The 26,782-nt window shown below is 39.0% G+C and overlaps 1 protein-coding gene and 2 long non-coding RNA genes across 15 annotated transcripts in view; 1 reads left to right on the top strand and 2 right to left on the bottom strand.

Annotated features, from left to right (window-relative positions):
- impdh1b (IMP (inosine 5'-monophosphate) dehydrogenase 1b) overlaps positions 1–26,782 on the bottom strand; it is a 37,917-nt gene that overhangs the window by 9,515 nt on the left and 1,620 nt on the right. For 3 of the 11 annotated variants that reach the window (XR_005638076.1, XM_039791053.1, XM_039791055.1), the window contains exons 2-4: positions 23,447–23,545; positions 23,199–23,279; positions 11,265–11,313 (exon numbers count right to left, since the gene is read on the bottom strand). Coding sequence is in view for 10 of the 11 variants with exons in the window: in XM_039791053.1 (XP_039646987.1) it covers positions 11,265–11,313; positions 23,199–23,279; positions 23,447–23,545 (229 nt within the window). In the remaining variant the exon portion in view is untranslated. Of the gene's footprint in view, positions 1–11,264; positions 11,314–23,198; positions 23,280–23,446; positions 23,546–25,172; positions 25,425–26,782 lie in introns of those variants that run through there. The other 8 variants (XM_039791058.1, XM_039791060.1, XM_039791057.1 and 5 more) reach the window with 8 other exon arrangements.
- On the top strand, positions 1,354–16,327 carry LOC120553014. 3 transcript variants are annotated; one of them, XR_005638079.1, is made up of 5 exons: positions 1,354–1,420; positions 15,196–15,281; positions 15,559–15,696; positions 15,856–16,023; positions 16,254–16,327. It is a non-coding gene; the product is annotated as an uncharacterized LOC120553014 (long non-coding RNA). The 3 variants fall into 3 exon arrangements; XR_005638080.1 differs by lacking the exon at positions 1,354–1,420 and adding an exon at positions 14,247–14,276 and having other exon boundaries at positions 15,562–15,696; XR_005638078.1 differs by lacking the exon at positions 1,354–1,420 and adding an exon at positions 14,247–14,276.
- LOC120553015 lies at positions 8,439–9,048 on the bottom strand. Its single transcript, XR_005638081.1, has 4 exons — positions 9,039–9,048; positions 8,873–8,947; positions 8,650–8,655; positions 8,439–8,482 (listed from the first exon to the last, which is right to left on the bottom strand). It is a non-coding gene; the product is annotated as an uncharacterized LOC120553015 (long non-coding RNA).

Here is a 26,782-nt window from a genome sequence, read left to right as displayed (position 1 = left end):
ACAGGAAAAACTGGTGTCTGTTTGGTTAAGGAACAGACACTGTACTGGAAATACTTTCAGTATTAGGCAAAGATGCTTTAAATAAAACTTTAAATAAAACCATATTTCAAACAAAGTTTCTTACCTGCAGCCTAATGTAACGCGTTTGAGAGGGAAAAAAAAAAAAAAAAAAAAGAGAGAGAGAAAAAAGCACTTAACGCTGCCTTGCACGTGTACACACTACAAGAGTCGGGACTTTTTCCCGGTGGGCGGTCTGATAATAGTTATACATTGCAAGTTGTTAGCAACACCATCCGGCGCCGCCGCTGCCTGCTGGTCAGACGTTGCAGCCTCTGCTCAACCGATGCGGCGGGGGACGTACCGCGGTACATTTTTGGTCCCACTACAACGTCTGCAAACACCGGCTGGATTCCAATGCGTCCGTTATATAGTGAATGGTCAGGTTGGTGAAAGGCTCCGGTGGTGCGGCTCGACCACAGCTCCGTTGTGAGACGCTTAAATCAAACCAAGTCCAAATAATGGATGTTGCACCAGTCTTTTTCACCAGCTCCTTGTTTCGCTTTTAGTCATGTTTACTCAAGATAGCGATGACACGTTGCAGCTATTGACATATGGTTGCAGCTCATTGGCTCTAACACTTTAGCGGGTAGATTCCGTATCAACATTAATTATCGTGATAGTGCAATATAATTAAAATCTCTATCGTACACTGTAAACCCGAACGTTCAAAGTAATTAAATAGATTAAGTTGATGTATACTCAAAGTTTTAGAACAAGTTCTACTAACTTAATTTTGTCAAGTTGGTGTAACATGTTCTTCCTTTTGTGTATTGTTAACTAATATTTTTGATTAAATGGAACTATTTTGTGTATAAGTAAGCATAACTTAAAAACATAACTTAAGTACAATGTAATAGAATTGAGTAATAACATACTAAGAATGGTAAAGTCCTGTTATTTCTAGTGTTTTAAAATAGGGATGATTTAAAAATAAACTGAATTTATATAGCACATGTTAAAATACAATAAAATCTCAAAGTGCTTTTACCAAATAAGTAAAATCGATCATAATAAATAAATTGCAATAGCAAATGGTCTGAAATGCATTAGACATTAGTGGAGGACAAAATGTTTTTATTTTATTTAATTTTTGCTTCATCAGTTTAATGTAGCCTATATATTCTTTTTATTTTTATTTAAGCAGCTGCAGGGATAATTTTGTATGGAGAGTTAATCTCTGATTCAACCTCTGGCGAAGCAGAAGGTGGCGCTTAATTTGCACACTACACTGATTCCTTACCGCTCTTTGGAAAAACACAGAAGAAGAAAAGTTTGAACAACGCAGCAAGGCGGGGAAGCAGCAGACAGTAGGGTTGCAGAAACTACCTACGCAGCAGCAATCAGGCTCACTGGACTTACTGTAAGTTTTGAATGTTAATATTCATTCGCTTTTACTTCTTTTATACATTTTGTATGTGTTTGTCTCAGAGAGCGTAGACCTTCTCAAAGCCCCGCCCTTCACTGGCTTATCACAGGGAGTCTTGTAGGGATTGGCAACTTGTCAGATATAGGTTAGCTGCTAAAGAGCTAGCTAGCCACTTAGCGTAGCGACCAATAATGTTACCAGAGACTATTTAGAAGGGACTTTGACGTTCGCGCTCCAGCAGCACAACTAGCGACCTAGCTACCACTAACCGACTCCCTGAAGAATTTGACGACGGATGAATCTAGTAATCAGCCGCTCATTCCCCGCTTAAAGGTGGTGTTAGAAAAATTAGTTGTTAGTAGAAGCACTAACAGACACCTGGTATGTTAGTAGAAGCACTAACAGACACCTGCGTATACGATAGTTAGTTTTTGTTGCTGGAAACTTTCAATAGTGCACAAAAGAGCATAAGCACTCAAACTGAGTTCCTACACTGCAAGTCCGCTCTCTGTGTAGCTTCTAGGGACGCTAGTTTTAAATTCTGTGTGAGCAGACTGTCTGAGACACAGGAGATTGCTGTTAACCAGAACGAGTCAACTGCCCGTGCCTGCCTACTTGTGTTGCCTCGGTTTTAAAACAAAGCGACCCTGCTGGAGACAAGCTGCTTTTCATGACAAAGATGAATAAAGTAAAAACCTTAACAGTAAAGCTTTGGTTTTGTAGAAATGGTATTATTGTTGATTAACCATGCACTAAGGTTCAAGTGTGGCTGCTTTTCTTTACAGTAATGTTAATTTTGCTTGATGGCTTTAGTAACTTGACACTTATGGGGATTAAATGAAAAGATCATTAACAGGGAACATTTATAAATGGGAAGTATTTATAATTTGACACTCTTTGAATCTTTTAATTGTTCAGTTTCAGATCAGTTTATGCCTTTGCATCTTGCTGTTCCAGTTTCAAAGTTTAAGGAAGATAACTGGAGATGTGATAACGATACCAGGGTAATCCAATGAATGTGAATTGTTCTATCACCCTCCCCGCCCTCTAAATACCAATAACTTGAATTGTTGTTTTTTTCTCAGACAAGGTTTTAGTGTGGTAACCCCAAAATTATACGCACTCCAACATACACACATCATTGTTTTTTCTACTTGCCTGTTTGATCAAAATAAAGGTGTTTTGCTGTATTTAAGTCAACAAATAATGAATGTGTTCTGTTCACGGAATACTACTAATCATATTTTACTTAACTTTGTATTTGCTTGCAAAAATTGTTGAAGAAGACTGAGAAGAAACTGACCCTCATTAGAAAGATGATGGAGACCACATTTCCCCTCCCGACAGACCATAGTGATGTCCTGCCCACCAGTGAAACGACCTCATGGACCTCTGGCCTGCTCTTAAAATAGAGTCTGAGGTAATATGGATCAGCTCTCTCTTTTTAAAAAGTGAAAATTGTGATTCTTACTCATTTTGGCTGATATTTTTGCTTTATGAATGTGTGCAAGATTCTTCAAAATTGAACTGTTTTTTAATAAGTGTTGTTGCTGTATTCTCCTCTGGCTGTTATTTCTATGTAGTTGTATGCAGAGTTCCAGCGGATTACAAATCAGAACCTGCCCAACACGTGCTATGCTGAGCTTGACCGCTATCTTCCTCGACTGATGACCTTATTCAGACGGAAGGCACAAAAACTGGGAAGACAGCAGATGCTCTGGCTGAAATTTTAAAAATCCATGATGAACAGGTAAATAGATTTTTACACATTTCATAGGTTGAACTCAGTAGAACATTGAACAGGTTCAATGATTGAAATGAAGCTTTTGACTTTTGCAATTAGTCCACTTTGGTTTGCCATTTGTGCAGATTGCATTAAAGATGTTAACAGGTTATTTGTGGACATATGTTCTGTTTGGACTGTTTAAAATCAGCTTTATGTAAACTCTTCAGTATATGCAATTCTGTTTTTTATCTGAATAGAAATCCATGACATACACACCAAGTGCACTACTGTTCTCCCACGTCCTTCCTGTGTATCTGCGTAGGGGCGTCTCTGGATGTTTAAGAACCTGCACAGTGAGTCTCCTTAAGTCACTAACAGATTCTGCTGTGTATTATCTAACCCTTAAATACTAACATTTTTATTCAATGTTCAGTAAAACATTTTTCTTGTAAATGTCCTTGGTTTCAGTCAGCACTTAGATTCTCTGGTATTTTTGGCTGATTCATGTGTGCCAGAACATGGATCTTATGTTTTCAACTCTTCACAATAGGACCCAGGTCTCTTTTGTAAAAGTGGTATTGGAGTTCAATGGGACTTGGTTAAGGAAGAACAAATTATGTCATCTGTTCTGTTCCATGTGTTAGTTTGTGAGTGTAGTATCTCTTTTTCATTCATTCAGGATGAGTCTGATGAGCCAGAGCTTGATGGTGTTGCAGTGGGCCTCATTACCTTCACCGGTGACCAGTGGCGTGTAGTTCACTACCACCCTGTGAGAATCACTGTATGGCGTCATTTAGAAAGTGATGCGTGGTCAGCCTTCCCAGACTTAGCGATGCCTTCCTGGTAATCTGTGGAGTGATCTATGCACTACACCTCAGCTATCCCAAAGCACGACCAACACTTTTGAATTCACTCTAAAGATTTAGCTTGGTCTAGAAAGTGGTAAACTATCCCGAGGGTTGCAGACCCTCAAGAATGAATTAATGATGTAGAAACTCATCCGAAAAGGCTGCAGGGTAGAAGCATTATAAAGGCTAGTTCAAAGTTATGCTCCCTTTTTGTCTAAATAATTACCTCAAAAAGTTACTGCACTACTGCAGGTGTTCAGCCAATAATAGGCCCAAACTACTCAATATGCCTTTGTTCTTATTAATATAATGCAAAAGTATGCTAATGTTTTTGTATGTTTTAATGTTTTTTCTTAACCATTGTGGGATCGCATAGAGATGACTCACATTTCACTGTGCATTTATTATGGTTTGTAAAAGCATTTACATTTTAGAGTTTAAGTGAAAATGTCATTACGCTGGCTTCTATAGAATATTTGAAATTTCATCCAAATTGCTGCCCTGTAAGCCTTTACTCAGGAATTAGCAAGGGAAGCCACGAAAGCAGTGTTTTTCTTTTCCCACATGGCTGTATGACGATAACTTCATTTTGGTAGTATTGGCCCGAACTTGATTACTCCGTTATTGTTTTCCTAGACTATCATGATTGGATTGTCTGGTCAATATCAGAAATGTGTGCTAAATATTAATTTCCCCAGGGCCTTAAAGAGCACATGCCACCTACCATTATTTTCCGGCTACTCTAGATCGCTCCAGTATAAGTTGCATCAGTCAAAGTATGCCGTCACGAAGAGGGAAGAAACATATATAAATCGCAAACAATACGTAGCACCGAAGAATCGAGGAAATCAGCGATGTCGCAACATAAAAATGACTTTAGCTGCCAAAAGTACTAACCGGGTAACTCACTTTAATTCAGCAAATTGTACTCCACCTAAGCATAAGTTTTCTTGAATGCATTTGGCAGAAACTGCTAAACTGTGCATTTGCAATAAGAGTCACCAGACATGGCGCCCGTCCATCCTTTTTTGATAAAGCCATGCTGCTAAATAAGCAGTTAAAGCCCCTGTTTTGTGCAACTATGAACAGGTTTATTTCCCCACTGCTGCGCTTTGCTAATGCCAACACATACAGGAAGTAGAGTAATATAAGAGCCGTTTTCGTTTCTTAGCAATGTCGCGGATAAAAGCGGATCTACAGGGTAAGGAGAGTCGACAAAGAAACCACAGTTTAGAGTTCCGGCTGTCTGCTTCTGGGACTGACAGATGACATTACCTGCCTCAGTGCAGAAACTGCCTTCATAATTCAGTCCAACTTTCAGTCCAGTTTTTGTAATTTACGAAAGTGAAGTCCGCGGAACCCTCCTCCATCTGTGCAGACATGGTCCCTTCTTCAAACTTCAGCCTCCAGGAGTACATCATGGAACTAAAAAATAAAATAAAAATAAAAAAAGATAGAAAAGATGGAAAGATGGTCAAATATAATGCACATCAAAGTTAATATCAGCATTATAATACACCGATAGCGGCCATGCTCACCCGGAGAACAGAAAGACTCTTTGGCCCCGATGTCCTGGCGCAGCCATGCTGGATACCAGCTATCAGGTAAGGTACAAACTTGTGGATGGAACCCTTGTCCTGGACCGAACCTGACACACCCTGAACTACCTTCCATTTATCGCCCTCACTGTGGAAAAGAGAAAAAAAATAATAAAAAATTTCTCCAACTGGAATCACGCAGTTGTGATCACTGCTCTGGAATTTTTGGCCTTCTCTACTTTAGCCTCCCACATATACCTAAAATAAGCGTTTCTGGCTGCTGGTGCTCTTTCTCCATAGCGTCCCGGAGCCCATACCACGGTACTTTTTCAGCCGCGCACCATCTGAGAAGAAGTACTCCCCTGGAGCCTCAGTGGTTGCCGCTAATACGAGCCTCATCATAACTGGAGTGGGGAGACAGGAAGGAGAAAATTATCTGTCGTTTTATTACCCAAGCTAACATCACCAGCTGCTGTGATAAACACGATTGCTGTAAAGACTGGATTTTTTGAAGATTAAAAAACTTAGAAAAAAATGACCGTTAAGACAAGGCCTTCTTCTCACAATGTTACATCTGTGGGGTGCGTATCTGTGAAATCTCACCAGTCGATGCTCCAAGAGACAGAGCCTTCACCACATGGCCACAGTCTGAATGCCGCCATCAGCGATGACTGGCACACCAAAAGCGCCTGGTATTCTGCTACCTTGTACACAAAGAACCCCTGGGGCCGCCCACATACCATGACTAGAAGGAAGATAGAAAAAACATGACAAAAATTAGGTTTAAAAAAAAAAAAAGACAGTCAGATCAGACTTTTGGCAAACAGCAACCAGCTTATAAAATAAGAAGCAGTGTCTATTTCACTGGAGACTAACAGTTATTTTAGGTTGTGGCTCTTTGCTGCAACATGTCTCTTCTGTTCTTCTTAGCGAACGATTGACCCAGTCTGAGCACAAGAGGCGGTCCCCATGGCAACCCAGAATGGGGCCTTGGCAGATCACACTATGACAACTAGGAGGATCTCAGGGTATTTTATTTTTTTTTACCATTAGCAACCAAGCCTTTTCCTTCCACTGTAGTTTATAGCCAGATTAAGAACAGGTACAGCAAGCACGGAGGTGCTACAGTCCAATATATATATGCTTCTGTGTCCCAATTTATTCTTTTATGTGGCCAGTTATGTCATCACAATATTATCTTTGTTTTAACGTAGTGCTATACATTAACCATTTATCCAAAATGAAATTCCATTTCTGCTTTCTGATAATGAGAAAATAAAAATCTTTTGTGTTTAGGAGATTTAAAAACAAGGGCAAGTACCTTCCTGAGTGATGCAGATTGAGCCGCCCAGCCCATGCCGACTCTCAGAGCATCGACACCAGCATCGATCAGATTCTTGCCCAGCCACCAGGCTGTAACCACTGTAGGTAAAAAGAATAAAAATGTGTCAGTAAATGTGTGCAAACCATTATGTTTTGGTGACATTATAAGAAATCTACAAAAACACAAAATGCTTTTGTGAACAAAATCAAAGTTGCTTGACTAACACAGTATTTCCACTGACATGAATATTAACTGAGGCAACAGCAGCAACAAGTGTTTCTTTTTTTTTTTTCAACAAACTTACCATTTCCTCCCACCACCTGCAATTCTGGATACTTCTGTTTAATATAATTTATCATGTTGATTTGATACAACCGAAGTTGCCTTGCGAAGAGTCCTGGAGATCCAAAAACATTCATGGTTTAAGTACACTAGCGTTGGACCTGAGGATTCAGTAGTCTTAACAGATAATACAGGCTAAGGATGCAGACAGCGTGTGTATTATACAGACATATTTTCACACGTAGAGAACACACATTCTGCACACTTACTGTACATTTAGACAATACTTTACCTTTAGCCTCTAAGGTCAATTTCCGATGAAATTATATTAAAAAAAATTAAGTTCCCAGTAAGTTATAGTATATTGAGTCATGGAACGCCACCATATTTGATTTATGGTTCTATTAATTTACACTGTCCACAAGTATAGTAGTAGTATTAGCAGTAGTACAGCACACTTCCTCTTTATCAGTGGAAGTCCCCTAAAACAGTATGGATTTTAGGCAACCTCCTCCAAATAATGACCTAACTTTGGTTTAACATTCTCACACATTTAATACAGACTGGCACCAGCGATAGGATATACATAAGCCATCATTAATTCAACCATCAAAAAGCACCCACCAGTACAACAACATCCACTCCAGCCTGCACCAACAGGTCCAGTCTGTATTTGTCATCCTCCCTGGTGCCGATGGCGGCACCAACACAGCAGCTGTTTCATGCGAGTCTTTGAGGCCAGCGGGTAGTCCCGGTCTTCTTCAGATCCGGTCCTGGCAATAATGGCCACCAGCTCGTCGTTATTATTTACAATGGGAAGCTTGCCTGGTTACGGAGAAAGTGAGGTTATTAAAATTGCACATGAGAACTAGAAAAAGCTGCTGCCACACATGAACTTATATTCACCTTTTTTACTGGCGCTGCAGAATATCATTGGCTTCTTTCAGTGTAACACCCGGCTGAGCCACCACCAACCTCCCTCTTTGTCATGGCCTTGAGAGGATATAAGCATCATTTCAATGTTAGAACAATTAAATGAGTGATCCCAAAAACAAAACATTTTCAACTGATGGATAAACAGTTTCTTAAAAATAAAAAAATAAAAAATAAAAAGCATAAAAATACATACCTCCTCAAGAGGTTTGCCACGGTCTTTCTGAGGCAGAAAGGAAGTCAATATCTCTGGAGGTGACGATGCCCACTAGTTTGCTGCCCATTTTGCCTGTCTCTGTGACCGGAATACCAGAGAAACGCTGCCTTACTTTGGCCTCAAACACATCCCCAACTGTCCGATGGACTCATCACAACTGGGTCTGTGATAAAACCCTGCTCAAACCTCTGGAAACCAAACAAAAGGATTGGGTTTGTTTTTTCCTCTTCGTTGTTTACAGTAGCAAAAACATCACACAGCAAGAAACACACATTAATATGCCAATACAAGAAAACAGTAACACACAACACAAACAAAAAACACACACACACACACACACTTGGAAGACAATTACCAGAACCTATATAGGGACAAAATGGTACAAGAGGAGAAGACAGGTCAAGGTGAGATTTTAGTCCTTTGATGTATTTTAGTATTTTGTTTTGTACAGGCATGCGAGTGTGTAATGGTGGAGGACAACAAGACTTAACTACTTAAAATGCTAAGATGGTGTGACATAAAACACAAATTTAGAAAATGGTCCTTTGTAAACATTAAAAAGGATAATCATAGTTTACCTTAACCTTGCGGACCTCATTGGCTTGGAATTCTGGTGTGCAGTTGTGGTGGATGATACCAATGCCTCCCATTAGCTACCAAAATACAAAAAAAAAATAGAATTAAGCAATACATGAAAAATTGGTTTCTTAATATACCAGCAGTTTTGGCAAAGTAGTGTCTTACAGCCATAGCAATTACCATTGCCACTGCCGACTCTGTGACAGTATCCATGGGGAGGAGATGAGAGGGGTCTTCAATGTGATCTTCCTGGTCAGCTGATGTCAAGTCCTAAGAGACAAAAAAGGAGGGGGATGCACATTTTAATGTAATGTAAGAGGAGCTTGTTTCTGTCATTTTCCACATGAACCACCAGGGGCAGACTAAACTTGGCAGATTCAATACACTGTACAATTGTGTCTTCAAGTGGGTTTACCTTTAAAGTGCTCATATTTATGCTAATTTTCAGGTTCATTATTGTATTTAGGAGGTTGTACCAGAATAAGTTTATGTGGTTTATTTTCAGAAAACACCATATTTTTTGTTGTACTGCACATTGCTGCAGCCCTCTTTCACCCCCTGTGTTGAGATCTCAGTTTTAGCTACAGAGCGAGGCATCTTACTTCTGTTCCATCTTTGTTGGGAGTCGCATTACGCTCAGTAGCTAGGTAAGGACAACTACCCAGTCAGTTGCAGAGTATGAGGACGCCACGCTAGCATCTAGTCGAGCATTATAACGTATGTTACAAAGTGATGCATGTTTTTCATGAAGTAAAGGCTGGACTACAATAGAGCTGTTTGGAGCAGTTGGTGAACAGTGTTTTCTGTTGGAGATGATAAGTGCCTTTGGGTGGACTTTGGCCTTTTTCACTTTGTAAACCTATAAAACAAAACAAAAAAAAGATATATAACACAATAAAGGAAAGGGAAAAAGCATAATAAGAGCACTTTAAATCTGTTTAAATGACAATGACACAAAGAACATGGAGGCCAATTAGCAGACTTTTTAAAAATCAAGGTACGTTAAATGAGCTCCTTTTAAGTAAAAGTGTACATCATTTAAACTTGTGTGCATGATTTTGTGTTTGTCTGTGATATGAGATCTCTGCAAACAAAAGAAACGGCATGGTCCATCAAAAACACATTTCGTCCTCTCTGGGACAGAAACCTGACGCTGTCTGGAAAAATAGAAATGAGCCATACCACGGTCTCTCCAAATTCCACATTTAACTTTAATATCTGACTGATTCCCACAACAGCCAACACCAGCTTCTGCTATCGTCAACTGTGTGTGTGAAAATAATGACATTCCTTGCACATGGGAAACCAGCAAATGAGTTCTATGGTGTCCAAGCTTCTACTCCTTATCTGTGACAGACATAAACTATGGAGGCTTTTCTCAGGGCTTCACGGCCAAGGCAGGAGAACTCAACTAACACCCCTTCTCCATTTAGAAAGCACAACTGCACTAACCTGCTAAATTCAACTGAGAGTTAGGAAAGCATGTCGAGAACATCACGAACCCGAAGAAATTCCCACAACAGCTCCACGCACATGTGGCCCCTCTTCATGTTTCCAACACCTTACAAAAGCTAGACAGTATATTACAAATGTCAGTCCGATCTACCGAGTCCCTGTGTGAACATTAACTACTCCATTCAAATTGGTGACAGAGGCCAAATGTGGAAGCATTTGTGTTATTCAAGCTTGAATTGACTCACTATCCTGTGGAAAAACTAGGGCAAGACAAAGACTCTTTTGAGACAGCCAGCCCATGACAACATGGCGAAGCAGAAAACCATCTCACACAGCAACAAGGGAGTAACTCTGAAGGAAACAGAGAGAGATTAGAGATATCAATTAAATTACAATCCGCTGAGATGGACGAAGCAGAAGTGAGGGATTTCATCTAAAGCCCCAAGATTAACTCTCCCTTCATCTGCTGAGAGAGGTGGATGAGCAACAGACCAGACACAAATGTAAACACAAGGGTGAGAGAGCAGCCAGTGGGTGACCACATTGGGCAAAAATAGCAGGGCGAGAAGGAATGACGCAGATGGTTTTAAATGGGCAAAAACCAGAGCTGTCATTATAAACGTGTTTGAGGTCTGGAGTACAGAGGTGTGTTTAAAACTTTATTTTTTTATTTAATTTTTTAAAGAGACTGCACTGTAATAAGTCTGATGGTTTAGGAAGTGGCTCTGCCAAGAATGGTCTGTCTGCTGACAGTGCCACATTATCATCATGAGGGGTGTAGAAGAAACTAAAGAAACGATTGGCTCGTCTTTAAAATACCCAGGAAAGTCTCTTCTCAGATGTGACGGATACTTGCAACAATCTTCTGAAACAACAACCGACCTTACATGCCCTTCTGTATTCTCAAGTATGTCCTTCACACATAGGTGTACTCACCACTTCGTCTGAGGTAAAGTCGATGAAGCCCGGCAATATCAGGAAGTCACTGAAAGACATAAGCCAAATGTAAAGTTAAGGGGCTGATGCAACTAAGCATGGCTGTGATGTTCAAAAGTATCCATTAAAAATAGTAGCAGCTAAAGAGATCATGTTTAAACCAACATGGAAACACATCTGCATAAAGTCAGCAAAATATCTCCAAACAGAGAACTGAAAATGTTTGTCTACATTATAAAAAGGTGCTCAAAGGGTGAATTGGAAAGCAATCAAATGGTGAGTACTATTGAACAAGATTGTGTTTAAAAAAATTATAATTTGGGTAAACACAAATGAGATAGGTAAACAAAAAAGAAAGACTTTGAATGTCAAACAAGTTCAATGAACATTTGAATTATACATGTGTTAGATATTTAATTAGTTTGTCATTACCTGATCTCTTTCTACTCATTTCCTTCTGTATAACAATTTCAACTAGGACAACGCCAGTTTAGAGCCTGCAACCTATTGTTGGATACTCTTTTAGGTCTCCCCCATGGTGCCCAGACTCGTTACATAGTGGCTGAGTACAGACACTGAGTGTAGCTGGGTGCATTCTGTACTTGGTAAAAAGCTACAGTTGATCTGTATCAGTGTATTTGTTTTTAAACCACAGCCTGTATTCATTTAATTTATTTTTTGCATACGTGGGTGTGATAAACAGGGCAGTGGGCCGAAGGAAAGATGGAGGAATAAGGATGGCTTTGTATGCCACGTGGATGGATGTTGGGAGGAAACTTGAGGGGAAACTACAGAGCGAGGGTATGTGAAACAGGTAGATGGTGAGCAGTACAGGACAGGTGGACATAACAGCGTCTAAATGAGAATGGTAGTTGAGAGTGAAGGTAGAGAGCTGACCCGCTAACAGATCTCTGCTGCTTCAAGAGTGGGTGGAAGGAAAGGAAGGTCTGAAATAGTCACCAAAGATGGGACACTACAAGGGAGGAGTCCTATTTGTTTCCTTCACTTTGGAGCTAAAAACAGCCACAAACAATGTGGGGACCAGCAGAAGTCCAGCACACATCTGCTAGCATTTAGCAGCAGCCACAAACCTCAGCTGCGACACACAGGCTGCACCTACTGACTCAGGGTCAGCGCTACACCGGAGTTCATTTGAATTTAGGGATGGGTGATATGGCCTAAAATCCATATTGCGATATACATTGTAGCCTCTTGCGATAACGATATATATTGCGATATATAAATTATAATAGAACCATTTCAGACCAGGTTACATAGACCCTAAGGAAAACCAAACTGCTAAATGTATTATTATTATTTATTTTTTTTAAAGAGAAAGAAACATAGTATGTAGTTTTGAGAACATTTATTGTTCAAAACTGTAATTATACAACATAATGTTGCAGATGAATAAAATTCAAGTACACTAGTTGCAGAGACTTTGACAAAGAAAAAGCTTAAAGTATTGGGTGTCTTCTCTTTAGTGCAAACCATTCTAAAAGGCACTACACTTAGTAAGTTTAAGTCCTTGGTTCTTAAATGCCACCCAAGATGCAGAGAACAGGAAAAACTGGTGTCTGTTTAGTTAAGGAACAGACACTGTACTGGAAATACTTTCAGTATTAGGCAAAGATGCTTTAAATAAAACTTTAAATAAAAACATATTTCAAACAAAGTTTCTTACCTGCAGCCTAATGTAACGCATTTGAGAGAGAGAGAGAGAGAGAGAGAGAGAGAGAGAGAGAGAGAGAGAGAGAGAGAGAGAGAGAGAGAGAGAGAGAGAGAGAGAGCACGCGCGCACACGCACGCGCGCACACACACAAGAGTCGGGACTTTTCCCGGTGGGCCGGTCTGATAATAGTTATACATTGCAAGTTGTTAGCAACACCATCCGGCGCCGCCGCTGCCTGCTGGTCAGACGGTGCAGCCTCTGCTCAACCGGTACGGCGGGGGCCGTAAACGTCCCGGTACATTTTTTGGTCCCACTACAACGTCTGCAAACACCGGCTGGATTCCAATCGTCCGTTATATAGTGAATGGTCAGGTTGGTGAAAGGCTCCGTGGTACGGCTCGACCACAGCTCCGTTGTAGCGGCTTAAATCCAAACCAAGTCCAAATAATGGATGTTGCACCAGTCTTTTTCACCAGCTCCTTGTTTCGCTTTTAGTCATGTTTACTCAAGATGACGATGACGCGTTGCAGCCATTGACATATGGTTGCAGCTCGTGGCTCTAACCTTTGCGGGTAGATTGCGTCATCAACATTAATTATCGTGATAGTGCAATATAATTAAAATCTCTATCGTACACTGTAAACCCGAACGTTCAAAGTAATTAAATAGATTAAGTAGTGTATACTCAAAGTTTTAGAACAAGTTCTACTAACTTAATTTTGTCAAGTTGGTGTAACATGTTCTTCCTTTTTGAGTATTGTTAACTAATATTTTTTGATTAAATGGAACTATTTTGTGTATAAGTAAGCATAACTTAAAAACATAACTTAAGTACAATGTAATAGAATTGAGTAATAACATACTAAGAATGATAAAGTCCTGTTATTTCTATTGTTTAAAATAGGGATGATTTAAAAATAAACTGAATTTATATAGCACATGTTAAAATACAATAAAATCTCAAAGTGCTTTACCAAATAAGTAAAATCGATCATAATAAATAAATTGCAATAGCAAATGGTCTGAAATGCATTAGACATTAGTGGAGGACAAAATGTTTTTATTTTATTTATTTTTTGCTTCATCAGTTTAATGTAGCCTATATATTCTTTTTATTTTTATTTAAGCAGCTGCAGGGATAATTTTGTATGGAGAGTTAATCTCTGATTCAACCTGCGAAGCAGAAGGTGGCGCTAATTTGCACACTACACTGATTCCTTACCGCTCTTTGGAAAAACACAGAAGAAGAAAAGTTTGAACAACGCGCAAAGGCGGGAAGCAGCAGACAGTAGGGTTGCAGAAACTAACCTGCAGCAGCAATCAGGCTCACTGGACTTACTGTAAGTTTTGAATGTTAATATTCATTCGCTTTTACTTCTTTTATACATTTTGTATGTGTTTGTCTCAGAGAGCGTAGACCTTCTCCAAGCCCCGGCCTTCACTGGCTTATCACGGAGTCTTGTAGGGATTGGCAACTTGTCAGATATAGGTTAGCTGCTAAAGAGCTAGCTAGCCACTTAGTCGCGACCAATAATGTTACCAGAGACTATTTAGAAGGACTTTGACGTTACGCACTCCAGCAGCACAACTAGCGACCTAGCTACCACTAACCGACTCCCTGAAGAATTTGACGACGGATGAATCTAGTAATCACACCGCTCATTCCCCGCCCGCTAAAGGTGGTGTTAGAAAATTAGTTGTTAGTAGAAGCACTAACAGACACCTGGTATGTTAGTAGAAGCACTAACAGACACCTCGTATACGATAGTTAGTTTTTGTTGCTGGAAACTTTCAATAGTGCACAAAAGAGCATAAACACCTCAAACTGAGTTCCTACACTGCAAGTCGCGCTCTCTGTGTAGCTTCTAGGACGCTAGTTTTAAATTCTGTGTGAGCAGACTGTCTGAGACACGGAGATTGCTGTTAACAGAACGAGTCAACTGCCCGTGCCTGCCTACTTGTGTTGCCTCGGTTTTAAAACAAACGACCCTGCTGGAGACAAGCTGCTTTTCATGACAAAGATGAATAAAGTAAAAACCCTTAACAGTAAAGCTTTGGTTTGTAGAAATGGTATTATTGTTGATTAACCATGCACTAAGGTTCAAGTGTGGCTGCTTTTCTTTACAGTAATGTTAATTTTGCTTGATGGCTTTAGTAACTTGACACTTATGGGGATTAAATGAAAAGATCATTAACAGGGAACATTTATAAATGGAAGTATTTATAATTTGACACTCTTTGAATCTTTTAATTGTTCAGTTTCAGATCAGTTTATGCCTTTGCATCTTGCTGTTCCAGTTTCAAGAAGTTAAGGAAGATAACTGGAGATGTGATAACGATACCAGGTAATCCAATGAATGTGAATTCTTCTATCACCCTCCCCCGCCCTCTAAATACCAATAACTTGAATTGTTGTTTTTTTCTCAGACAAGGTTTTAGTGTGGTAACCCCAAATTATACGCACTCCCACATACACACATCATTGTTTTTTCTACTTGCCTGTTTGATCAAAATAAAGTGTTTTGCTGTATTTAAGTCAACAAATAATGAATGTGTTCTGTTCACGAATACTACTAATCATATTTTACTTAACTTTGTATTTGCTTGCAAAAATTGTTGAAGAAGACTGAGAAGAAACTGACCCTCATTAGAAAGATGATGGAGACCACATTTCCCCTACGCCGACAGACCATAGTGATGTCCTGCCCACCAGTGAACGACCTCATGGACCTCTGGCCTGCTCTTAAAATAGAGTCTGAGGTAATATGGATCAGCTCTCTCTTTTAAAGTGAAAATTGTGATTCTTACTCATTTGGCTGATATTTTTGCTTTATGAATGTGTGCAAGATTCTTCAAATTGAACTGTTTTTTTAATAAGTGTTGTTGCTGTATTCTCCTCTGGCTGTTATTTCTATGTAGTTGTATGCAGAGTTCCAGCGGATTACAAATCAGAACCTGCCCAACACGTGCTATGCTGAGCTTGACCGCTATCTTCCTCGACTGATGACCTTATTCAGACGGAAGGCATCAAAAACTGGGAAGACAGCAGATGCTCTGGCTGAAATTTTAAAAATCCATGATGAACAGGTAAATAGATTTTTACACATTTCATGAGGTTGAACCAGTAGAACATTGAACAGGTTCAATGATTGAAATGAGCTTTTGACTTTTGCAATTAGTCCACTTTGTTTGCCATTTGTCTGATTGCATTAAAGATGTTAACAGGTTATTTGTGGACATATGTTCTGTTTGGACTGTTTAAAATCAGCTTTATGTAAACTCTTCAGTATATGCAATTCTGTTTTTTATCTGAATAGGAAATCCATGACATACACACCAAGTGCACTACTGTTCTCCACGTCCTTCCTGTGTATCTGCGTGAGGACGTCTCTGGTATTTTAAGAACCTGCACAGTGAGTCTCCTTAAGTCACTAACAGATTCTGCTGTGTATTATCTAACCCTTAAATACTAACATTTTATTCAATGTTCAGTAAAACATTTTCTTGTAAATGTCCTTGGTTTCAGTCAGCACTTAGATTCTCTGGTATTTTGGCTGATTCATGTGTGCAGAACATGGATCTTATGTTTTCAACTCTTACAATGAGACCCAGGTCTCTTTTGTAAAAGTGGTATTGGATTTCAATGGGACTTGGTTAAGGAAAGACAAATTATGTCATCTGTTCTGTTCCATGTGTTAGTTTGTGATTAGTATCTCTTTTTTCATTCATTCAGGATGAGTCTGATGAGCCAGAGCTTGATGGTGTTGCAGTGGGCCTCATTACTTTCATCGGTGACCATGACGCAAGTCCAGTTCACTACCACCCTGTGAGAATCACTGTCGTCATTGAAAGTGATGCCGTGGTCAGCCTTCCCAGACTTGGCGATGCCTTCCTGGTAATCTGTGGAGTGATCTATGCACTACACCTCAGCTATCCCAAAGCACTGACCAACACTTTTGAATTCACTCTAAAGATTTAACTTGGTCTAGAAAGTGGTAAACTATCCCCGAGGTTGCAGAACCTCAAGAATGAATTAATTATGTAGAAACTCATCTGAAAAAAGGCTGCAGGGTAAAGCATTATAAAAGGCTAGTTCAAAGTTATCTCCTTTTGTCTAAATAATGCCTCAAAAAGTTACTGCACTACTGCAGGTGTTCAGCCAATAGGCCCAAACTACTCAATATGCCTTTGTTCTTATTAATATAATGCAAAAGTAACGCTAATGTTTTGTATGTTTTAATGTTTTTCTTAACCATTGTGGCGCGCCAAGATGACTCACATTTCACTGTGCATTTGATATGGTTTGTAAAACATTTACATTTTAGAGTTTTAAGTGAAAATGTTCTTAAACTCTATAGAATATTTGAAATTTCATCCAAATTGCTGCCCTGTCGCCCTTACTCAGGAATTAGCAAGGAAGCCAAAAGCAGTGTTTTTCTTTTATAGCTGTAACGAACGATAACTTCATTTTGGTATTATTGTTTTTGATTACTCCGATTATTTTCCTGACTATCTGATTAGTTGTCTGGTCAATATCAGAAATGTGTGATAAATATTTATTTCCTAGGGCCTTAAAGAAACATGCCTACCGTATTTTCCGGACTATAAGTCGCTCGAGTTATAAGTCGCATCAGTCAAAAATGCGTCATGAAGAGGAAAAAAACATATATAAATCGCGACCGGACTATAAGTCGCATTTATTTAGAAATGTATTTCACAAAATCCAAAACTACACAATAGCACCCAGAACAACAGGCTGAATACGGTAGGTGTCCGGTATGTTAACGTAACACATTAACAGTTATTAAACTATACAATAGCACCAGAACAACTACCAGGGTGGCGTGACGTAGCGAGCTAACTGCACCGTTGACAAGCCTCTCCCAGCAGCACGTTGTTCAAGCACCCATATGTGACTCGTTCCTCCAGCTCTGGCCATCTTGCTTTCAGCCCGCGATTAGCCGATTAGCTTTCTTTGTTTTCTTCATTGCATAAGAGTCACCTTTTCGCCAGTCCCTCACAAGTTTCTCCCTTGTTTCAAACTTTCTTTCTGCTGCTCGATTACCGTTTTCGGCTGCATATTTTACTACCTGCAGTTTATCTCTTTTCTCTTTCTCAGTTGTCTTTAGGAGCAGCATTCTAGTTGTCACAAGCATAGAGCCCTCTTGCGGCTGTAGATGGTAATGTGTTCAGTATGAATTAACATTTAAAAACATGTTAAATTATATATATTTTGATATACAAGTCGCCAAGTCACAGGACCAGCCAAAGTAGGAAAAAAAGTGCGACTTATAGTCCGGAAAATACGGTACTTATTGGGATTTATTCACAGTATCCCCCAGAGTTAGATAAGTCCATACATACGCTTCTCATCTCTGTGCGTGTCGATATCTCTGTCTGACACCCACCCCATAGCTAGTTTAGCACAGATCCTGGAGGTATCTGGCTCCATCTATGCTCCTAATAAGTGACAAAATAACGCCAACATTTTCCCTATTTACATGTTGTGATTTGTACAACATGTGCTAAGCTAGGCTAGCAGTGGGTGCGCCAGACAGAGTTACAACACACACTGAGATGAGAAGGGTATTTATGGACTTCTCTAACTCTGGAGGATACGAATATAGACAAAGTCCCATTAAATTCGGCGTGTTCGTTTAAGTGACCAGGAACACATTTGGAAGGATAGGATCAGAGAGAATTTTAGTTTTTCTTCTTAAAAATCTCTCAAATTTATTTATTTATTTAATATACAATTAAAGTATATAAGTATATTTTAAAATTATTTTTTATTTTAATTTATAAATGTTTTTCTATTTCATTTTAACATGTAACTGTTCAAAAGCAGACGTTCACGACTTTAAGATATATTAAGTTAGTTAAACTTAATGTAAGTGAGGCAATCGGTTGCCTAAAAATTTTTAAGTTTTGAATCACATGTTTTTAAGTAAACAAACTCAACATATTTGACTAATGTGTACTTAAAACAATGACAAAACAAACTAATAAACATTGAGTTTTATTAACATAAAAATTGTGTGGTTGTGTACTTATTTTTTTAAGTTCTGTGAACTTATTCCTGTGGTTTGAAAACTCAAAACTGTAAGTCATAATAACTGAAAATAATTGAGTTCCCTTAACAGAAAACTAAGTCATATTAACTGCAAATATTTGAGTTGAGCTAAATGAGCACTTTTAATTTAACTGTTATCAAAAGGTACAAGTAGCAATTCAACCAACCTTTTAAGTTCGGAAAATTTTGACTTTTAAGTTAATCAACTTAAAAAAAGTGAGGCAACTGATTGCCTCACTTTTTTTGAGTTCTGGTAACTTATTCGGGTTTACAGTGTAGGCCAATTTTGTATCGTCTATATCGCCCATCCCTATTTGAATTCTAAAGAAAACACTGGCTTGGTGTTGCCTTATTATAGTTTTCATTTGAGTGGTAAGTGTAGACAAATGCATGATGCTAAGTGGGAGTGTTTCAAAGTACAATCAGAGGCCACAATTGATCTTCCCCTGCTTGTACCGACACGTGTCCTTGCCCAGGCATAAAGGAGAAACACCCCACCCAAAAAACATCAATTCAGCTGAAAGCATGGCACCCAGTGTTTTGTAATTGTAGCAGCAAGTGTAACAGGGTGAACTCAGAATGAGTAACACCTGTTTGTGTGACAAGAAAGGTGGGAGAGGACCATTATTACACTACAGTTAGCAGCAGGGATTTATTTGCTACAGTAGTCGTTCTGTAAGTGTTACAACAATCAGAAATATGTGCTATTATGCCAGCCCTACGTTTGAGGTAATCAACTGCTTCATATTAAACTATGATTTAATAGGAGTTGGTTTCTGTTTGCTGAGTAACTTGGCCATAAGGCTGTAAATGTTCAGTCAATGATCAGTGAACACTCCTCCAGACCACAGATTGAATAACACAGTATGTAGTATAGTGTATAGTTTAAATGATATTAGTTGAAGTACTTTTGTGTCTAGTCAAGATTATTTTTGGCATTTTTTTTTTTTTATTGACAGGACAGCTGAAGACATGAAAGGAAAGGGGGAGATTAAAGGTGGATGTTAGCAAATTTTTTATGTCTAAATGAGTCAAAAACTGAAATATTTTATTCGGCCCTTCAGAGTCCGCTAATACATCGGAAATTGAATTGGGCACACTATTCCCTTATCTGATGAATCAAGTAAAAAACTTAGGTATAATCTGCAACAGTGCACTGAAATTTGATAAACAGATAAATCAAGTAGTCAAAATGAGTTTCTTCCAGTTAAGACTAATCGCTAAAATTAAGCCTTTTGTAACACGGAAGGATCTGGAAAAGATAGTGCATGCGTTTATTTTCTCAAGATTGGACTATGGTAATGCATTGTACTATGGTGTTCATCAGAAAACCTTAAACAGACTGCAACTAGTCCAAAATGCGGCAGCAAGGCTACCGACAGGCACTCGGAAAAATGAACATATTACTCCTCTATTAAAAGAACTACACTGGTTGCCGGTTTTCTACAGGATTCATTTTAAGATACTTTTATTTGTTTTTATCTAATCCAGGTGAATAAACCAAAGAGAGACTTCGCTCCGAGTCATTAAGTCTCTTGGTAGTCCCGCAGACGTACAGGAAAATGAGAGGGGATCGCTCTTTTGTGGCCGTTGCTCCCAGGTTGTGGAATAGTTTACCTCATTATATCAGGGAATGTTCCTCTCTTATAGAGTTTAAACGACATTTGAAAGCTTACTTTTTCACTCTGGATTTGATCATTTATGAGTGCTGTGTTAATGGTGCGATAGGATTTTAGTAGTATTTAGTAGTGGCAAGGTCCAGAATTTAAATGTCTTGATGATTGTGTTATTTTATTTCTTGTACAGCACTGTGGTCAACTTCTGTTGTATTAATATGTGCTTTATAAATAAATTGAACACTGAACATGAAAGGGGGGAGAGAGGGGGAATGACATGCAGCAAAGGGCCGCAGGTCGAAGTCAAACCCGGGGCCGCTGCGTCAAGGAGTAAACCTCTATATATGGGCGCCCGCTCTACCAACTGAGCTATCCGGGCGCCCTGACCCTGTATTTAACATGCCTGGAGCTTGTGTGAGAAAGTGGCATAAGAAGCATGTGATTACAGGGATTGTTTGTAAATGTATTTTACAGTGTATCACCTTAGCTCACAATGTAAAGCTAACAGCTATGAATTCTTCACCCATCTCGGGCTATGATAAGGCAAAAACACAACCTTAACTTTCTAGGCTGTTTCAGCAGTGTCGACAGAAAAATGGAGTTCAAAAGTAGCATTGATTAAAAGGGCATGTTCACAATCATGCCCACCTTGCTGTATCTCTGTTTCACTTTCCCTAGGTGTCTTACTTTTTCTCTAACTAATAACCTAAAATAAAAAAGAAAGTAAAAAGATAAATTAGCAATATCTATCTTGCTTTATTGTATTCTTAGATCCAGTACCTGTGACAGGAGTCCATATGTGTTGATCAAGTCATTGGGGATATACAGGGAAAGTGGTCATACATTTTAAATCTTGCAAAAGAAGTTGAAACACTTCCACTATATCTGTATTTGTCACACTGGAGTTATGAAGGGGTCAGACAGAGGACAAATGGCTTGGAAAGAGTGATGCAGACGCTTTCAACCCCATCCACCCTAAATTCCTCCTGCATTACACAGGTCAATTCAGGCCATCATGTGTGTGCAAACCTTCCTTCGGCCGTGATGCACTTCATTACATTGTGGAGAGGTTGTTCAATCACACGCGGACACACTCAAACACCATTACGTTTTCTATTCAATTAGCTTCTGTAAAGCAGGAGCAGCATGATTAGAGCAAATAACTGGTGGATTTTTGGTTGATAAAACCTTCCAAATAGACTTAAACCTACATTGTGTAATTTTTTGAGTTGATTATTTGCAAAACCCCCTTTGTTCTTTCACAAATATGTGCTCATACATGTTTAATTACTTCCACCAACTAATCAAAGTATTCTCGTAAGTATAGAATCTGCCATTCACAATCATTCAGAATACATACTAGCGAGTCGCTCGAATGACGGCAGCCATGTAGCGCCTCCATCTTTAAAATAAATTAGCCAAAGAGGGACATACATCCGCCTTTCGCGCTTTTAAACTCCGTGGCACCGTGACGAATGCCAGGGGGAGATTAACTCGCAAGGGAAGCGGAAAAGATAATTAAAACGACAACGAGAAGCAACAAGACCAATTGGAGTGGCTCAAACAGATGCATGTAGACAATGGAGATACTAAGAGCTAATTTATGGTTCTGCCCCCGTAGGCGTTGAAATGCACTCGGAATGGTAAGGGCTAGAAAGTAATATTCAGTTGTTTGTCATATACAATTTCACCACTAGATGGGAGAAAGTTTTACACAATATAGCTTTAAATTACTTAAATCGAAAGGCTGTTTTTTTTTGTGTGCAGACGATGATGCGTTATGGAGAATGATCTACCTATATATCATAAAATAATACATTAACTAATGTATTTATGTATTTTATCGTAGTTAATGTATTATTTTATGATATATAGGTAGATAATGGTCTTTCAGGGAATGCTGAGAGGGCATCTGAAGCATTGATTGAAGAGGTTGTTAGAACCTGTGGCAAACATGTTCAAAAGGTTAAGCACTGTGATGGATTTAGGAGAAAGTTTTAAAAGAAATGGCATGCTTCTCAGTGTACACCACCCACTACAATTAAGTTGCACAACACTTTGCTTCATGTTATTCATGATTAGGAAAATAAAAGTGTGGTTACAAGGATTAACAAAGAAAAAAAATTCAGTCAAAATCCTAATAAAGTGCAAATTCAACGCATTTCTTGTTTATCAACAGACTGCTTACCAGAGCTGAGTGAGGTTAAGTAAGAACAAATTAAAGTAGTACTTAATTATTACTTTTAGGTAAAGCAAAGTGATTATAAGAAAGTGCATGAGCTGTTGTGGCATGCATGTTGCATTCACAGGACAGGTCATGCACTTTGATGGGTAGTTGAAGTTAAAAAATGCAGTTATGTGCACTGGAAGCAAATTTGATCCCCATGACCAAGATCAGGTTGAGCATTCCATTAAGCCCAACATTAATCCTCTCCATTCATGCACTTTCATGGCACCAGATTGCTTTGAAGGGACTGTCATTTGCTTCCTCTTAATGGATTCACTAATTGGAGAGACAAAGGATTTTTAACAGCACAGTTTCAAAACGGTTTGAAGATGACTGTGTTACTCACTTGTAAGTCAACCCATCTCCTTTAGAGCATAGCTCTTCAGCCGTATGACCATCGGAGCCAACGCACTGTTGGTCAGATCTGCTGGTTCAAAATGTGTTGGCCATTACAAAGCACTCCTGTGTACACTTCACCCACCATTTCACGCAGGTGAGGTTTTAAAATCAGGAGACCTTACTTTGAATGAATGTCATTACTTTACTGAGATTTTCGGAAAATCAAATCAAAGTTTGTGATGCAGGGAAACTTACTTGTATGTTAGGCCATCTCCAATCGAGAAGAGCTGCTGAGCTGAGAGTCCATCTTCAGGGACATAGCCTGTACCACCGCTGATTAAGTAATCCGCCATGCTGCCAAATGATAAGAGCCAACTTCAATCAACTGTGCAGCCCAGACACTCAGATCAAGATATGTACATGAAGACAGTAAAAGGATGCTCTGCAAGAACACATCCACTTTGCAGGCAGAGCTTTAGTGACCTTCTCACAGAAAGACATAACCATAGCAACATCAACATCCCTTAGCGAGCTGCAGGTTAGTGCGCCTGCGTGGCAACAGCTTCATCTGTTTGCAATAACAAGCTATTAATAATTCGGCAATACACTTGTAACAATGTTGCACACGCTAAATAGAGGCATAGTTTTTTCTGACTGCTACGGATACATCACGGGAGAATTAGATCACACGAAGTACCACAAACGCATATGTCACTGTAGAAATTCAACTAAAGCTAAATATGGCCGGGTGACTTACTAACATTTAACTGAACCACGCACTAGCTACAATATTTTAAAAGGTAATGGTAAAACCATATTCACTGAAACGCTGTCCAAAGAACACGACATCCTCAAAATGTCGTTTTTTCTCTAGTTAGCTACTGGCCTGGTGACCTACATTGCATTATCAGGAGCTAGCAGACATTAACGTTAGCTAGCTAGCTCCTTGCACTGCACATTCGTAACGTTAGTTAAAATATGCTACTTGTTTATACAGTAAAAGCTGCTATAATCTGCGTTATATTACCCATGCAAGTATCCATTTTAGACCGCCACACCTCTCAACTCAGAAGTACCTGGTTAACCATAGCACTGTGCTGGAAACTGACATTATGCACAAAGCAGCACTATTTAGAGTAAATCAAATGTCTGGTTTACATGTGTAGCTAGTCACCAACCATTACGGTCTAGCAAACATTGCAAAACCTTCTGAGAGTTTAATCCATGCCGAATTAAAGAGTGGCTCTTTATTATACTATAGCATCTAAAATATTTTTCTACCCAACAATACGCATTTTCTAGCACAGAGGAAACACTATTTTGGCATTGTTTTGGATTAAATATTGGTGCTGCGTTCAGGCGTAATTCGGGCTTCATGCCAATGTACTGTGTGTACATGAAGGGTGATAAGACGTTATATCTAGCTAGCGTTAACATTTTAGAAATACGAAGCAGAGGTGATGTAACATTACTTTAACGGAAAATAATCAGCAATAGTAACGTTAACGTTACCATTAAAGTTAACGTTAGATGGAAGAAATACGTTCACAACACTTAACACTAACGTTAGCTACACAAATATCTGTTTACAGTCAACACCACAACAACTAATGTTAACTGTTAGCTAGCTAGCTAACGTTACTACTATATAATTGTCCCAACTGGTGTAACGTTAGATGTGTTGAAATAGTCTAGTAATGTACGTGCAACTGAACTTTTGGCAGACCAGACGTGAGCCTAGTCCACACACTACGTTAAACTTACAGACATGTGGGAGCAGCCGTTAGCATTTAGCATTAGCGGCTTGGTTATTTTGGCTTGACCTACAGAAAACGATCCCGAGACTTTAAAAATCAAGCTTTTCTAGCGTTGGATAGATAGGTTACCAAGTGGTTTAAACTACGTAGCTTATTAGCTATCGTACAATAACGTTACAGCATATTTCCTAGACGAAGTCACGTTAGCTAACGTTATAGCTAACCTTTTGGAGCTGATGCCCACGTTGACCAAGGGAAAGCAACTTTCCAGCTGTGAATCTACAGAAGTCAGGCTAAGAAATGCGATGATAGACACAGTAATTTCTTCTACCTTGAAGAACAATCTCGAAGAAAAAACAGGCTGTTCGTGGCTCCAAGATGTAAAAGTACTGGTTGGCAGTAAAGTGATTCAGAAGTGATTGCCTGCCTGTCGCTGCAGACAGTGCGTGTTGGTGTTATGTACTAGCAGCAGCGTCACATCCCCTCTCCTCCTCACAGAGGCGTGTTTAACCGTCTGCAGTTTTGCTACTGTATACAGTCTGTGTCATCCATGGTTTGTATACTCAAGTTCAACTGGTTAACGGTGGAACGAAAAAGGTTAATAAGTGCACATGTTAAAGCGTTGCAAGTGAAATGCTGGCAGACCTGTTAATCAGGGCTAGTCCATTCAAGTTCATTCCAATAGCTATCCTTGGACACCATTTGTTAGAATAAAGATGGTTCCCTGTTTCCATTTTTATCATTTTAACGTCAGTGGTTGTAGTTTTGGCGGAGGTGGAAAGTTACTATGCACCAGTGGTGGAAGAAGTATTCAGATCCTTTACTTAAGTAAAAGTAGCCTATCAATAAGCTACCGCACTGTAAAATAATCTGTTACAAGTAAAAGTCCTGCATTGAAAATATTACTTAAGTAAAAGTATGTATCATCAGGAAAATGTACTTACAGTATGAAAAGTAAAAGTAGCCTACTCACGTGTTTTTAAAATTGGTAACGATCCAAACAGTTCTGTCAATAAACTAAAAGAGTATAATCATTTCAACTGGACGTAACTACTAACTAAAGCTGTCAGATGATGTAGTGGAGTAAAGAGTGCACTATTTCTCTCTGAAATGTAGTGGAGTAGAAGTAGAAAGTGGCATGAAAAGAAAAGACTAAAATAATGTACAAGTACCTCAAATTTGTACTTAAGTACAGTACTAGAGTACATGTACTTAGTTACTCCACCTTTGCTGTGCACATTTACTTTGTGCAGTTTTGAGGTACTTTACTTAAATTCTTCCATAATGCTTCTTTATCCTACCAATAGCCAACATTTTAAAAGGATATTGGTCTTTTTACTCCACTACACATATAGCCTTCTTTTCAGATTAACAATTACCACTTGTATTGCCATGTCATAAAATACTATGCATTGTCATAGATTCAACTTTACAACAGTATGTGTAGTTAAAATAAGTCCAGACTGCAGCAATATTAAAATGCTGCTAATATTGCTTACATTACATACTGCAACTTCATGGACCAGATCAGAGTGACATGTTTCACTACCAATACAGTTTTTGTTGTATCTGCTGCCAAAAAATAAGGGATATTATTTGTTACACTGTTTGTGACAACAGGCAATTAGGTAACTTGAGTAGTATATTTGGGGCTGGCATTTCCGATATATTGATTATTTCTTGCAGGGATGTTTCACTGATTACATTTCAGATATTGAATGCAATAGAGAACCACATGATATTCTCTGTTACCCAATATAATTCAAAGTCCTATTGTTCTATATTAATCACAGGTGATGGTTGGATCTATTTCCCACTCTGTGTTTGTGTCAAA

The sequence above is a fragment of the Perca fluviatilis genome, chromosome 23 (genome assembly GCF_010015445.1).
Source record: "Perca fluviatilis chromosome 23, GENO_Pfluv_1.0, whole genome shotgun sequence".
NCBI classification, from domain to species: Eukaryota; Metazoa; Chordata; class Actinopteri; order Perciformes; family Percidae; genus Perca; species Perca fluviatilis.
Note: the sequence above shows the minus strand (reverse complement) of the source record. Positions and strands in the feature narration are given on the sequence as shown.